At 34.0% G+C, this 16,075-nt stretch overlaps 2 protein-coding genes across 2 annotated transcripts; both read left to right on the forward strand.

Moving 5' to 3' along the window:
- The first annotated feature begins 750 nt into the window (after positions 1-750).
- LOC114163093 (Endomembrane protein 70 protein family) lies at positions 751-3,575 on the forward strand. Its single transcript, XM_028047170.2, has 2 exons — positions 751-1,013; positions 1,217-3,575. The coding sequence occupies exon 2, from the start codon at positions 1,250-1,252 to the stop codon at positions 3,230-3,232; it is 1,983 nt and encodes a 660-aa protein (XP_027902971.2). The 5' UTR covers positions 751-1,013; positions 1,217-1,249; the 3' UTR covers positions 3,233-3,575.
- Positions 3,576-4,171: 596 nt separating this feature from the next.
- LOC114163940 (adenylate kinase family protein) lies at positions 4,172-16,075 on the forward strand. Its single transcript, XM_028048335.2, has 19 exons — positions 4,172-4,444; positions 4,533-4,634; positions 4,986-5,114; positions 5,185-5,319; positions 5,834-5,980; positions 6,750-6,824; positions 6,925-7,021; positions 7,850-7,896; positions 8,015-8,143; positions 10,217-10,252; positions 10,319-10,399; positions 10,528-10,666; positions 11,449-11,528; positions 11,686-11,751; positions 13,025-13,054; positions 13,136-13,245; positions 15,375-15,512; positions 15,616-15,645; positions 15,750-16,075. The coding sequence occupies exons 1-19, from the start codon at positions 4,265-4,267 to the stop codon at positions 15,772-15,774; spliced, it is 1,776 nt and encodes a 591-aa protein (XP_027904136.1). The 5' UTR covers positions 4,172-4,264; the 3' UTR covers positions 15,775-16,075.

Below are 16,075 nucleotides of genomic sequence, written 5' to 3' on the forward strand. Positions count from 1 at the left end.
TTATACCTATTCTAAAAATCATAATAATAATAATAATAATAATAATAATAATAATAGTCTAATAACTTGTTATTATTGTTGTATTAATAAGATTTAATTATATATTTAATTACTCAATTATTACTGTTTTACAAATTTTATTGCCTAATACTTTGGTATATATTTAATAAACTAAAAAAATGATAGAAATAACCACAACATCAACTACTTAATTAAAAAATACAACTCGTTGAAATCTATAACTTAGTCATCATTCTTTATTTTAAAGTGATGAAATTAAACTTCTCATACAAGCTTAAAGTGTTGACTATTAATTTATTAAGAACACACATTCTTTATTTTTAAGCTGAAGATCCAAATCATCTTAGAATATTAGTTAAATTAAATTTAAATAAATATTCTTGATTTTTCAATTTTCATAAAGAAAATGATATTTTAACCCACTTTTTTTGACCCACTTTTAACCCATTGCTTTAATCACCATTAGATCAACTTTTTTTATTTTTTTTAATAATGTGATGTAATGATCTAATGGTGATTGAAGTAGTGGATTAAAAGTGGATTAAAAAAAGTGGATTAAAGTATAATTGTCCTTTTCATAAATGTTATCTCCTCTTCGTTAAATATTACTAAGTTTGATCGAGACAAAAAGTTGCTGAAGTGGAAATATTGAAAAAGTAAATGAATCGAAATAAGAAGTGTCGGTGTCGGTGGGTACTGGGTTACTGAAACGGTGGTGAGTGGTGACAAACGGGATTTTGGAGTTTGTCCATTGTTAATAAGTAAGGTAGGGGTATTAGTGTCATTTACTGATTCTTCATCAGCGCAGTGACCAGCTCTCTAAGGAAAGTGAAACAAAACCAACCATGGATATTTAAACGTGCATACATTCCTTGGTTTTGCATTTCATCCATTCCGATTCTTCGCCTTTCCTCTGCAGCGCGTGAAGAAAATCTTCATTTCTTTCATGCGCTCAGACTTTTAATACACACGCCACATTTTCTGTGCATGAGGTCAGTGATATAAAACTTTAATTTGTGATATTTGTTTTTGTTTGTGTTTGTTTCTTTGATTATCAAATCCACATTCCCATGATCTTTTATGTTGTGTAGTTGTATTGCACTTTTGTATTTAGTCTTGCAATTCCATTATATTTTCTGTTGCAGTTTGTATTATCTGCATTTTTTTCGCTCATTGCTGTATCTGGGTCTGTCAGATCTGGCACGAATCCGCTGTGAATCTTGCTCAGATGGAATATTTTGCGCGATTTGGGTTGTGGATGACCTTGATCTTGTGTTTGACATTTCAAATTCAACCCAATTATGGGTTCTACCTTCCTGGTAGTTATCCCCACAAGTATGGTGTCACGGATGAGTTGTGGGTGAAAGTGAATTCGCTTACTTCCATTGACACAGAGATGCCCTTTAGTTATTACAGTTTGCCCTTTTGCAAGCCTGAGGGAGGTATCAAGGACAGTGCTGAGAATCTTGGGGAACTCCTCATGGGGGACAGAATAGAGAACTCTCCCTACAGGTTTAAGATGCACACAAATGAATCTGAGATTTTCTTGTGCCGGGTGGAATCATTGTCCGGGGATCAGTTCAAGATCTTGAAGGAGAGGATTGACCAGATGTATCAGGTTAACTTGATTCTTGATAATTTACCTGCTATTAGGTTCACACAGAAAGAAGGGTACTTTATGAGATGGACGGGGTACCCTGTTGGTGTTAAGATCGAGGATGCTTATTATGTGTTTAACCATCTCAAGTTCAATGTTCTTATTCACAAGTATGAGGAGACCAATGTGGCTCGAGTAATGGGGACCGGCGAAGGCGCAGAAATGATCCCTGTCGGCAAGGAGGAATCTTCTGAGAAGCCTGGATACATGGTTGTGGGGTTCGAGGTAATTCCTTGCAGTATCATGCATAATGCTGATATGGCTAAAAACTTGAAGATGTATGACAAGTATCCCTCGCCTATTCGATGCGATCCGGCCACTGTGGCAATGCCTATCAAAGAGGGTCAGCCTCTTGTTTTCAGTTACGAGGTGACCTTTGAGGAGAGTGATATCAAGTGGCCATCTAGATGGGATGCTTACTTAAAGATGGAGGGAGCTAAAGTGCATTGGTTCTCTATCCTTAATTCGCTTATGGTGATCACTTTTCTTGCTGGTATTGTTCTTGTGATCTTCCTGAGAACTGTTAGGAGAGATCTGACCCGTTATGAGGAGCTGGACAAGGAGGCTCAAGCACAGATGAATGAAGAGTTGTCTGGTTGGAAGCTTGTGGTGGGAGATGTTTTCCGTGCTCCATCGAATCCTGCTTTGTTGTGTGTGATGGTTGGGGATGGGGTTCAGATTCTTGGTATGTCTGTTGTGACAATTTTGTTTGCTGCACTAGGATTCATGTCACCAGCATCTCGCGGAACACTGATCACAGGTATGCTGTTTTTCTACATGATACTTGGTATTGCTGCTGGCTATGTCTCAGTTCGGTTGTGGAGGACAATTGCCTTTGGAGATCAGAAGGGCTGGGTTTCGATCGCATGGAAGGCCGCGTGTTTCTTCCCAGGAATTTCCTTCTTGATCCTCACAACCTTGAACTTCCTTTTGTGGGGAAGCCACAGCACTGGAGCCATTCCATTTTCACTCTTTGTGATACTGATCTTGCTTTGGTTCTGCATATCTGTACCCCTTACCCTTGTTGGTGGGTACTTTGGAGCCAAGGCACCCCACATTGAGTATCCAGTCCGAACCAACCAAATTCCTCGTGAAATTCCCCAGCAAAAGTACCCATCATGGCTGTTAGTTCTTGGTGCTGGCACCCTTCCATTTGGCACCTTGTTCATTGAGCTCTTTTTTATCATGTCTAGCATTTGGATGGGTCGAGTTTACTATGTCTTCGGCTTCCTCTTCGTTGTTCTGATCCTTCTTGTGCTGGTTTGTGCTGAGGTCTCTTTAGTTCTTACTTACATGCACCTGTGTGTGGAGGACTGGAAATGGTGGTGGAAATCTTTCTTTGCATCCGGTTCTGTTGCCTTGTACATCTTTCTGTACTCCATTAACTATCTTGTGTTTGATCTCAAGAGTTTGAGTGGTCCTGTGTCTGCAACTCTGTACTTGGGATACTCACTGTTCATGGTTCTAGCAATCATGCTCTCTACAGGTACAATTGGGTTCCTCTCTTCATTCTGGTTCGTGCATTACTTGTTCTCTTCAGTCAAGTTGGATTGAAGACTTAACTCGCTCACAGATTACCACTACAGAGAACAGTTTTTTATCAAGAGGACCCTTTGAATTGTTCAATGTCATGTTACTTTATTTCAGTTCATTTTGTTAGGGAAGATAGTAAACTTAGTGCAGCTATTTTATTCTGTTTTGCTTTACTCTTTGCCAGATATAAAAAAAATATTCATTGCATGATGTAGTTAGCAATTGATAAGTTTCTTGGCGTTCTGAAGCATGTAATTTTACTGTTGGTAGTTGATGTTTGGGAATGTAATTCATATCTTTATGGAAGTTGCCTGCAACAAATTCCACTTTCAATAAAATTGCAGCAAATTGCGTTTACACCTAACTAGGATTCGTAAGAATAAGATCTCTATGCAGTGTTGGACATAATTTATAGCTATTTTTCGTGGTTCAGTCGTGCTGCATTTTGTCCCACTCAGTACCACGCACAACAACACAAACAGCTGTAACTTAAGCAAACTGGATTAATAAATGAAACAATGAATTTTAAAGGTTTTTCTATAACAAGTTTTTTAATATTAAAATGACATTTTCATCCTGTAAATAAAAATTGGATTGGTAAAAATTATTCTTTAATTTGATTATGATATATGATTAAATGAATGTTAATTATTGTAATATTAAAATTTTACTTAAAAGTTAAATTTTTGATAAAATTAATAATTTATATTAATTTTTTATTTGAAAATAATATCAATTTTGCATTTTTATGATAAATAAAAATGAAATTATAATTAAACTTAATAAAAATGTTAGGGAAGTTAACATTTAAATAAACGAAGAATGATAAAAATTATAACATGAAAAGGAAAACACAATATACTTTATAAAATTAAATTTCATTATTTTCTAAATAGTGAAAATTAAACTCCATCAAATCAACTCAATTTACAAACTTTTATTAGTAGCACAACCACACACACAAAGAGTAGTGGCATTTGTTAGAGGGTGCATGTGAGTGTTCTGAACCACTCAACTGATTCGACCGATCCCAAACGAAAAACGAAAGCTACGATGATAAACACCGCACCCAGCTGCTCCTTCCACCGCACCACCACTCTCACAACCTCTCATTCTCTTCCATTCACTTCCCTTCACCATTCATGTCTACACCACTGCCACTTCTCCTTCTGCACACAACCTCTCCGATTAAGCAACCTCCGCTGCCACACACTATCGCGGTTAACCACCAAGGTTACATTTATTTATCATCATTTACTAATTTATTCTTCGCTTCCTTACACCACGCAAGTACCTTACATGTGTCATTATCTTTAACAAGACGCTCAAAGTGAATTGTTCCATCGGCGAGCCTCTGAAGGTGATGATATCAGGTGCACCCGCTTCCGGTAAAGGCACGCAATGTGAATTAATTGTCCGAAAGGTTCGTTGCTACCACGTGTCACGTGCCATTCCCTTTCTATTATAAAGGCCTGTTTATTTTTCTGGAAGTAATTTAACCAAGAAAAGCAAGAGGATCAAAGGTTTGTTTGTTATAGAAAGTATTAAAATGATTTTCACTGTTAAAATTAATTTATAATGTTTTTTTATAATTAAAAAATTTATAAGAAATAACTTTTAAACTAATTTTAACTTGTAATTTGTTTTTCTTTCGAAATATTTGGTAGAAAATTAGTTAAAAAATGAGTGAAATTAGTAAATAAATAAATTATGTAATTGATGCTGTAATAAATAAATGAATAAATTGTTTGTTTGTTTGTTTGGTGTTGTGCAGTTTGGATTGGTGCACATATCAACAGGGGATTTGCTAAGAGCAGAAGTGGCAGCTGGAACTGAAATTGGAAATAAAGCAAAGGAGTTCATGAACGCGGGTCAACTGGTTCCTGATGAAATTGTGACAGCAGTATAATATTATCAGACCTACTCTTTTGCCATCAAAATAAAATGCTTGGTTAATGTATATTCTTTTATAGATGGTGGCAACACGATTGTCTCTCGAAGATGCTAAGCAAAAAGGGTGGCTTCTTGATGGGTACCCTCGAAGTTTGGGTCAGGCCCAGAGTCTGGAGAAAATGCAGATACGACCTGATGTGTACATAGTATTGGATGTATGTCAAATTTTTGTTTTGTTTTGTTTTTCTCCCTTCCCAAAAACTTTATCTGCACAATTTCCAGTTGTTTTTAAGATAGTTTAAAAAAAATGGTTGCCAATTTCAAGGTTTTTGGGGTCTTGCAAACCACAATTGATCACAATTTTCCACAGCATAAAGTGTAGCAAAGAAATTTCATATGATTGCAATAAAAATTTAAAATCTTGTTTAAGGTTAATAGGATTTTATTTATTATTTTAAGTTTTTCATTGTTGGTGCAAATGTGATCTGTTTGTAAAGAAAAATGAGACATACAGCTCATCTTTTGGTGCTTGAGGGTGGAGTTAGAATGAATGAAGAAAAATAAGAGGGAAAGTGAAAAATGTGATAAGTATGTGAATAATCTTGTTTATAATAGGCATAGGACTTGGTCATTTGGTGTTATTGACATGTTACATGTTATTTAATTACCCAGAATCAGAAATCTATACATTCATCTTCCTCGCTAAGTTATTAAATTTCTAATACTCAGGTTCCTGATGAAACTCTGATCGACAGATGTGTTGGTAGAAGGCTTGACCCAGTGACAGGGAAGATATACCATTTAACTTTTTTTCCACCGGAGACTGAAGAGATTAAAGCAAGGCTGGTAACTCGACCTGATGACACCGAGGAGAAGGTATGATAGTACTCCTTTTATTTGTTTTTTTTTTGCTCTCTTTGTGGGTACTTCACACATAAGCTGCATCATTTGAAAATGTTGTTATTTATACTCCTTGGCAGCTGGAAAAGATGGTCTCTGCATGAAATGATCTCCTAAATACTTGACGCTACTGATGAGATTTTTATTTTGTTAAATGGCAAGTTTTATCACAATATTTATGAGAAGTTAAAGATCTTAGCTGTCATATAATCATAGTGTACTTTGAAGACTATCTTCAACTGAATCGACAAAGAAGTTTATCAGTCAGCATAATTGCATTGTAATGGTGTCAATCATGTGCATAAACTGCTCAATGCGTGCTGCATTATCAAAATTTAAGTATAACTCTTTCAGATTTTTGTTTCTTCCTCTCCATATGTTCAAAAGCAAGGTGTGGGTTAACCATAGCCATTAATTTTTTTTTCCTAGGAAGTAGTAACAGTATTCAGAGTCCAAAGTATGAACAGGTGAATTATCATGTGTTAGTAAAGGGAGGAGTTCTAAAGGATCACTGCAAGTAATTTATTAAAATACTTAAATTCTATAACAGGGTGACATTGCATTTTTAATTTATTTCAGTGTTAGTTTGGAAGCAGAAAATGTATCCAGTTATAGGAAAAAAATAATTTAGTGAGCTTCTGTTGTATTGTTATTTAAGATTACAAAGAAAAAATATTGCATTTTCTCTGTTAAAAATTACGTGGATCTAACATCCTTGTGTATACTCTTACCTATTGCTTTTCAGGTCAAATCTCGCCTAAACATATACAAGCAAAATGCAGAAGCCGTATCTTCCTCTTACTCAAAAATAATTCATAAGGTCATAGGACACTATTAGCATTCTCGTATGTCTATCTTTTGTCTTGACGTGAACCAGTGGGTGGAACATCGCTCACATTTAACTAATTTTTCATGCACAGATTGATGGCAGCAATCCAAAAGAAGCGGTTTTCAAAGAAATTGAATCTTTGCTATCTCAATTGCAACATGATAAAGTAAAAGTAGTGAAATCTGCAGGTACGAAGCTTCAAAAGCACGTATTATATATTTGTAAGGGAATTGTAAGTTTAGAAAAAAATATATATATATTTTTGCTTTTAACAAGTAATTTGAAAAGAACCATATTGTTTCCATTTTTTTTTTGTTTTAAAAAATTCGATTAAAAACTGTGAAAGCAGAGTGGTATAACTGTAAATATAAAAAATGAGAAAAAAATATTTTATTTTATTTTACTAAACAGAATGGGCCTTTATATTTTGAAGTCATGTAATTCATCAACCTATATGGGAGTGTATTCCAGATTGTGAACCTTGGCATGATATTATAAACTTTAGGCTTGCATTTTTGTTCCTTCCAACAATAGTCAATGCACGATTTTGGTCCTCTGATAATTCAATGTTCGAATTTAATTTGCAAATTTTTTAATTGTTCAGTCTAACTCTTATAAGATTACATTACCGAAACCATCCACATCCTTTGTTTTCTGGTAAATAATTATGGGTGTAAGAGAAACTTGAAATACGAAATTATGCAAATGGTTCAAAATCAGGAAACTGCGTATAAATTTGAGGGAAATTCTTAATGAATTTTATGACATAAGACGTTTGTAGAAGGGGAATTTTGTGATTATTTTGAGTGAAATATGATGCTTTGAGTGGTGGTTTTTGAGGGAAAAGAGGGTTTTCCTTTCTGTTATTCAGTTTTGTTAAGATATGTGGGATCACACATTACTTTCCCGAAGAGATATTGATAATATTTGGACATCTTGACATGGGGTTTTTCCCATGCAATAAGCAAGATCAATTCGTATTTTTTAACGTTATTTACTAACTTATTTTAACTCAGAAAAATCAATCCTTGATACTAAGAAAGGACGGACATCTTTGAGCCAGGTAGACAGTTGTACTTTGTAATATGCATTTGCCTGTTTCCTTTTGAATACTTTCCTCCTTTATGCACTATAAAATCTCCTCGGTATATTGTTTCATATTTTGCCTTAGCTTATTACAGGATAAGTGGAGAGGGATTCCTACTAGACTAAACAATATTCCCCATTCTCGAGAAATCAGGAAATATTTCTATGATGATGTGCTACAAGCTACTGAGAGGGCTATCAATGATGGTAAAACTAGATTGAAGGTATGAGACTACTATCACAAGTCTGCAAACTGGTTAATGCTTTAACATATTTGAGTGATTCTATATTTGTGCAATATCTTTAAGCATTGCTATTCTTACATATTTTTCCTATGAAAAATGTTCTATATTTAAATTTTAAAAAATAAAATAAAGTTAATGTTGGGATCCTATGGATCCGATGGTGCCAGGGAATTTCCTGTGTGACCATAATACGCCTTTGGTGACAACAACTAACAATCAAGCTTCAAGCAAGCAGGATAAACCTTCACATGTAAATTCCTTACAAGCATCCTATTTCGATGTCTCACAACTCACACAACTCCCTAAACAGTGTATGAAGGGTGATGAAAATTCTATTACTGTTCCAGAGGAAGAATACTGGGATGGGTTAGCTAGTTGCCAAAAGAACTTGATGGCTTATTATCCTATCAAAGGGAGAAAGACCCAAGAGGTTCATGGATTTCAGCCTAAGTTAGAAGGAATTTGGAAAATTAATGGATCTTGGTCCATTGTTCCCCTTAGCCATGGCTATTTTCAATTCTCTTTCTCTAATGATGCAGATTTAAAAACTATTCTGGCTGCAAGTACTTGGTAATTGAATAGAGGGATCTTCAGAGTGTTTCTTTAGTCATCTAATTTCAATCCTTTGGGACAAAATCACCATTCCCATGTACAGGTTCGTGTATTCTAGGATTGTCTCCTCAGTGTTGGAGGCCTCGTATATTAATTGCCATTGTTATACAATGCTGGAAATATGGTGGGAAAAACGAAAAAGGTAAGAAGGGAAAACGTTAGAATGCTCTGAGTTGAAGGCAAGGAATTTGATATTTTATTTATCAACAATGCTTATATCCATAATAATTGAAAGAGCAAAAACAGTCTGACAAGAGATATAATTATCAATAACTAACAGATTTTCTCTTCAAATAAAAGTAGTAATTGATTGACTCGCTCTTCAAATAAAAGTGTCAGCCCATTATGAATTTATTTGCTTATCAGATTGAAAAAGAAATATAAAGTCACATGCAATGCATAAAGCAAATATTTAACACTCCTCCTTGCTTTAGTGATTTCATGCTCCAATATTCTGTCTTAAGAACTTGAACTTGCTGGAAGTTAGTGGCTTGGTGAAAATGTTTGCAACTTGATTTTACAGTTAATAAGAGTGACAACTATGTGTCTTAAGAAAAAAAGTTAGTGTTGAAATGGTTAGTTTTTCCAGGAAAGACGGGATTATGGTATATGGCTATTTCAGTTTGGTTGTCAACAAAACTCTCTGTGCTGTCCTTTTGCTCTAGTTTCAGCTCAATTAAAATCTTCCTCTACCACTACTTTTTTGATAGCAGTGGTAGCAGCAATAACTTCAGCTTCTGCTGTATATTTTTTATTTTTTCAAGCTCAAAGGAAGAAAAAACTAAAGTAGCACACTAGCTCTAGAAGGGAGGTTGAATAGAGCCTAAAACTTTTTCACAAATCACTAGAAGGTCTAATGACTGATCATCTATACATACAAATATAACTGAATGGAGAACAAAGTCATTATTCTGGTTCAACACAACCATGAGCTACGCCCAGTTTTTCTTTAAGTCACTCTTAAAGGTATCTGCTACAATCAATCAGATTACAAAGATAAGTATTCTGAACGTCACTTCTTGCTATAATGAGTACACCAAGCAGTTCAGGTTATCCTATCTTAATCTCTCGTTGAGAGTAAGCACACTCGGATTTTAACTACCACTTCTGGATACAAAGATAATCAAGTAAAGAACCCCTCATTTTTTGTTTTTTGTTTTTTATGATATTTGTGGTGCTGCAAATGATTGTTGTTATTTGGGGTGACAACTTAGTTAGGATGCCTTATAACATAGCGATGCAATAGCACTCCCTACTTTTAATAAAACAAATCGACATTCTTACTACATGCATAATATTCAATGATAAAGAGTAATGAAGAGTGGGAAGATCGGAAGTAAAATTATTAAGCTTTTACCTTATATGTTGAATGGCATTACTTTTAATTCCCTTGCATTGCAGGCTAATATATGCTTTTGTTTGTGATTCCAAATCAAATAGGTTGACATCAACATTCCTGAGCTGAACCCAGAAATGGTATGCAGATGTTTATTCTTTTATTTTTTCTAAATGTATCATTTGACTACATATTGTGGTTTACAGGATGTTTATCGAATAGGTACCTTGATGGAACTTGTTCGAGCTCTTGCCCTCTCTTTTGCAGATGATGGAAAACGGGTTAAGGTATCTTTCATACTCCTTTTTCTTCAACATAGAATATTTTCATCATCTAGAGAAGAATAAAATGATGCTATTGTCTATAATTGCTAGATGTAATTCTTTTTAATTAAATTATCTTCTTCATCATGCAGGTTTGTGTACAAGGGTCAATGGGAGAGGGTGCTCTTGCTGGAATGCCGTTGCAGCTTGCTGGAAGTCGTAAGATCTTAGAGTTCATGGACTGGGGTGATTATGGAGCAAAGGGAACCTTCATCAATATTGGTTCTATAGGTACATCAATTAGATGTAATATTTATAGTTTAGCTGTTGCAGCTTTTGATCCAATGCCCCTTATGTATTTACATATTGCACACCTTTGGAGGCATTTGGTAATAGGGAAGTTTTTTCCGTGTTTGGGAATCATTGAATCCTGAGAATTATGACTTCTAGAAGTAACTAAAATATGTTTGGTTGGTAATAAATATTCCGAAGAATATTTAAGTTTTCTGGTATAAAAAGTAACCTGATATTTTACTAGAAACTTTAACTATTTATCACATCGAAACAATTTTGCAGAAAAGATACCAAGAAAAAAATGAAAACAAAACATTGTTTCCTAGGAATGTTATAGATTAAAAAATTAATCTAAATATGGAAACAAGCTTTCCGAATTTGACTCACAGGACACTGAAAATTCCCTGTATACCCAATGCCTCCTTAGATTTTCGTATTCCAGATTCTAGCTTAAGTCTTAATATCTAACTTTTCTTCTCTGTATTTATTTGATTTGTCATCCATTTCTCTAATTCTATTTCAAGTCGCGTTCAGCTTCTTTTTGCAATTCCTACATTAAATGCTTACGTCACACAGAATTAACTGCAGGCCATCATATATGTATGCCCTGTAAATGGAAAAAAAGTAAAACATTCATATGCGCCATCCTGATGGAATGTGATATTTTCTTCATAACTTCATATTGAGAATATCTAACTCTGCCTTTTTGAAAAAAAATTCTTTTCTTTCCTGTTCTGATATATTTGGCATCTAATTAATGCATGAAAGTCCAATCTCAGGTGCTGCTGAGGTTGAAGAGCAAGATGACTTGTATATCTTGGTGGCTCCTCAAAATGCTGTTGGGAATTGTATTATTGATGTAAGTGAATACAGTGGGAGTTTTATGGATATATTTTAGAAATTTTATTTGTTGAGCCTTTTTTCCCTTTTTTCTTGATGGATATACACGCTTTCTTCAACTTCTCCTTGCTTTTCTTTCTTTTTTCTCTTTAATATGTTTGAGGTTGTGAATACAGGATCTAAGAGCCATGACCAATGCAGCTGAACACAGACCAGTTATTCTAGTCAATGCTAGGCTTAAAGTTAAGTTCCTAGCTCCTTTATTATAGCTCAAATTTATTTAATGAAATAATTGAATGATTTACACCTTGTTTTTCAGATAGTCTTGACTTAGCTAAATGAAGATAACCAGAATCTGACACCGTACTGTGTTTATATAATCAGTTTATGCACAGAAAACTTATTGTCAACTAGTCTAGTCTAGTACAATTGCATGCTGATAAATGATTTTGAATGATTTCCGTCGTTTTGCATTATTGATTAGATGTGTAAACGACTGAAAGGCACAATTGGCATGTCTTGATTAGAGGCTGTTAGACCTCCTATTAAGTGTGTGTAATGTTGTATATAGCAAATTATTAGGATACAAATATCCTGACTATTTCCATGTTGATTAGCAGGAAATATTTTTAGAATCTTCCTATTCATTTCAACATATGTACATTTCCTTATTTTAGAGAGCTGGATTATTATAAATAAAGGCACTGAGAATGTAATGCTGTCATTATTATCATTAAAATAATTTTTTATTTTCCTACTTACTCCAAGTTGGTGTCAGAGGTTCCGATTTTGGGAGCTCTGTTTTTGTTTCCATGTAAACAACCACCACTGCTGCAGTTTTCCCTACCACCACTGCTGGAGTTTCTGGTCCAAACTAATTTCTGAAGTAGTTATTCTCTACAAATAATTGCCATAACTGTCCAAAACTGTCAATTCCTATCAAAATGGACCCAAAGTGAAGAAACATTCAGAGGAAGTTCGGTTGTTGGAGTTATTTTTGATAAGTGACATTTGGTTGTGGGAGAGAGCAAGCTGACAAAGTCGAAGCTTGAGTTTTAATCTATAATTCCTTTCATCTGCTTTAGTAACCCATTATATTATGTTAATATGGTTGCTATGTTAGGCTCGTGGGCTATCTTGGATTTGCTATGTTAAGATTCATGTTTGAATAGCTGACTTCTTTTTTAGAACAATGTGTAGCATCACTTGGTGCACATTTGGGTCTTTGTTTTAAATTAAAACATCTAGTTTACCAAATTTGAGTAAATTACATCTTGCTAATTTTCTGCAAGTCTTCTCTACACTATTAACGTTTTATGGTGATGAAACCAGCAATTAGACTAACATTACAAGTATATAATATATTCAGATTGTATAGTTTTCAACTTTTCATAAAATATCTTTGGTTGAATGGTCCTCGGTTAATTTTATGTTTATACTGTGACCCCGCTTTAAATGATATTTTTACATTTTATTTTGTTCATTTATTAAATTGACAAATTTCTATGAATTCAGGATTTGCCTGGTTCTAGTGGTATAATGCAAGTGAGTACTAAACCACCTAGTTGAAGATAACAAATTATTCTTGTAAAAGTATGTTTATAACTTTGCCTTCTTAATCACTAGACGATGGGGAGGGACCAGAGGCTCAAGTATGCTGCTTCTTTTGAAAGTTGCTACTTCTTTCGACTTCTGTATTATGCAGGAACGCAGTATCCCATAATGGGAGCTATCAGGTTAGACAGTAACATATTTGCATCATTAATTTTTTCTATAAATCTAATGTGTCATTTTTTGACTTAAAGAAGAAAAGAAGGAATGTGTACTAAGAAAAAGATAATTAAAATAATTGAGCGACCATGCGCTTCTTGAATAGCCTATCAAAACATCCAATGAGATTGTATGATCAGCAGAAAGGCGTTTTAGGAACTGTAGGAAAGTTAAAGACCATGCTTTCATATGTTCATAAAAGCCAATCGAATTGATTGATGTTTATTCTGGCTGGTGCTGTTAGAAAACATTTTCTTCCTTCTATAAATGGGGTGTCTTGATGATGGAATGGACAATGTTGTTAAATATATATATGTTTTTTAGCTCAATATATATATACCGACATATTATGTTTCCTCTTATTTTATTTTTTTCTTCCATAATTCCAACGAGTATAGAGCCCTCTTCTTACTGGACCTCTAGAATAGAGTGGGAAAAACTATGACCTTTGGGCAGTGAAAATTGATTCTTATGTGGAGGCATTTGATTTTTAGGAAACTGTGGAAGAGGATTATGAAATACTCCTACTGTCAATAATCATGCCATGGCCCAAATCAAAATTTTCATGAATAGAAAAAAAAAATGAAGGTAAAAACAAAGTCATGACTTTTTGCTAGTGTTTTTAAGAATATTCACAAGAATTATGGCTTTCAAAATAACAAATGAAATTTGGGATTATTTGAAGGAGGAATATATCGGAGATGAAATAGTACGGAGCACGTGGGTGCTTAATTCAATGAGAGAATTTGAGTTTGAAAAGGATGAAAGAGTTTTATATTCACAAGAATTACGGCTTTCAAAATAACAAATGAAATTTGGGATTATTTGAAGAAGGAATATATCGGAGATGAAAGAGTAGGAACCACATGGGTGCTTAATTCAATGAGAGAATTTGAGTTGCAAATAATGAAAAAGTTTTAGACAATAATGGAATATTCAAACAAATTATTTGATATTGCTAACTAGATAAAGTTATTGGGTACCAATGTTGAAGAGGTACGAAACATCTATATTCTCATTGGAGAATACAAATGATATGCCTAAGATTACTGCAAAAGTGCTACATTCTCTACAAGCCCAACAACAATGAAGGCTGATGAGACATTATCACGTTGTTGAAGGTACTCTGCAAGCCAAAGATCATGCTGTTTAGAAGAATTAAAAGAATTTTTTCAAGCAAAATCAGGCATTAAGCAGCAGAACAAACAACAACATTTAAGGCAAGGAAAAAAAACGAAATAGGCTTTCCTCCTTATAAAAATTGTGGCAAAAAAGGTCATCCACCATTCAGATGTTAGAGGAGACTAGGAATAAAATGCAGCAAGTGAAACCAAATAGGACATGAAGTTGTAATTTGCCTCAACAAAAATCACCATGGTGAAGGAGCTTAGATTCACTAGAAGAAAATTGATTTCTATTTAAAGATTTTTTTGTAGTGATTATTTAACCAAAAGGAAGAAGACTAATAGTATGAGGCCACTTATATGTTATAATCTAGCCTTATTCATGATCGACACGGGATGTCCAACACATTTGCTCATGCCATAGAATAAACATATTAAGTATGAGATTAGATATTGATTAGTGGTCTAATAGGATCTCGATTATAGTGGCATAATAGTCCTAGAAAACATTACTTTGGACAGGTTTTGGATGACTTCAATACTATCTTAATAAGTGAGTTTATATCTAACTCAACATCAGAAAATCAATTTGTAAGGTGACGATTACATCTCATTTATGTGAGATTTCCAACAATAGTTATATCTCTTACTTTATTAGTCTATGATTTTTGACATTTATGAATTTGAACGTTTTTTATCAATAGAATAACTGATTCCTTGCTTGCAGCTCAATATTTAGACGTATTTTGTTTACCTTTCCTCCCTTTTTTATTATTTTTGTCATAGTTCCAATCCAACAACAATGTTGAAAGTGTAAAGCTTCGTTACCATGATTTGAATGTTAAGAAACACCTTCCCTAATTATAACCAAAATTGATATTTAATTCTTTGATATGCTAGAAATACAAACACATTTTCTATCTTCTGGAAGTACACAATATGGTACTGTAAATTAACTTCGTGTGATGTAGAATGACTTACCCAAACCAATATGAGCTGTACAAGAGGGTAGACGAGTCACCTGGAAAGGAGAAGTATGTTATTTTGTCTACGTTTACACACAGGCCTAGTACAGATGAAATTAACGACGCTTTCCAAGGAAAACCAAGGTAATTCTTGTCTAATTTTTTTTAGCTGAAAGCTACAAACGCATTATGTAGCATTTATGCTTGTCAAAAATTGAATTGAACATTTTGTCTGATAATTTTGCAGTAATGAATCTAGGAAAACCTCAGGGATATGGTTAGGAACTTTTATCCTCAGTCCACTATTATTTCGTACTTATCCCCTCTTATGGTAAGTTATATGAACCAATTTTTGTTTATTGGTGCATCTATTTCTTACAGGGGCTTCTTGAGTGGCATACTCTGAGCAGATTGGAAAGCAACAGGAAAGGCCTAAGTTTTTTATTTGGAGAACGATAACAACAGATGTTTGATTGTAGGAATGTATCAAAGTCAGTTTGTATAAAAAATTAAAAGCAAGAGAGGATGGAGAAGATTGAAAATACAGCAATTATAAAGTATCTAGGATTTTACCCTTTTGTTTATAAAATCTACATATATACATACCTAAATACATATATACATATAATATTATTATTATGGGGTTCAAGGGATATCGATTGTATTGACTTTTTGTTGCTATGAATCAATAATTATTCTTGTGGTTA

Source organism: Vigna unguiculata, chromosome 9 (genome assembly GCF_037176805.1).
Source record: "Vigna unguiculata cultivar grain cowpea cultivar isolate G323 ecotype 2 chromosome 9, ASM3717680v1, whole genome shotgun sequence".
In the NCBI taxonomy this organism is placed as follows: Eukaryota; Viridiplantae; Streptophyta; class Magnoliopsida; order Fabales; family Fabaceae; genus Vigna; species Vigna unguiculata.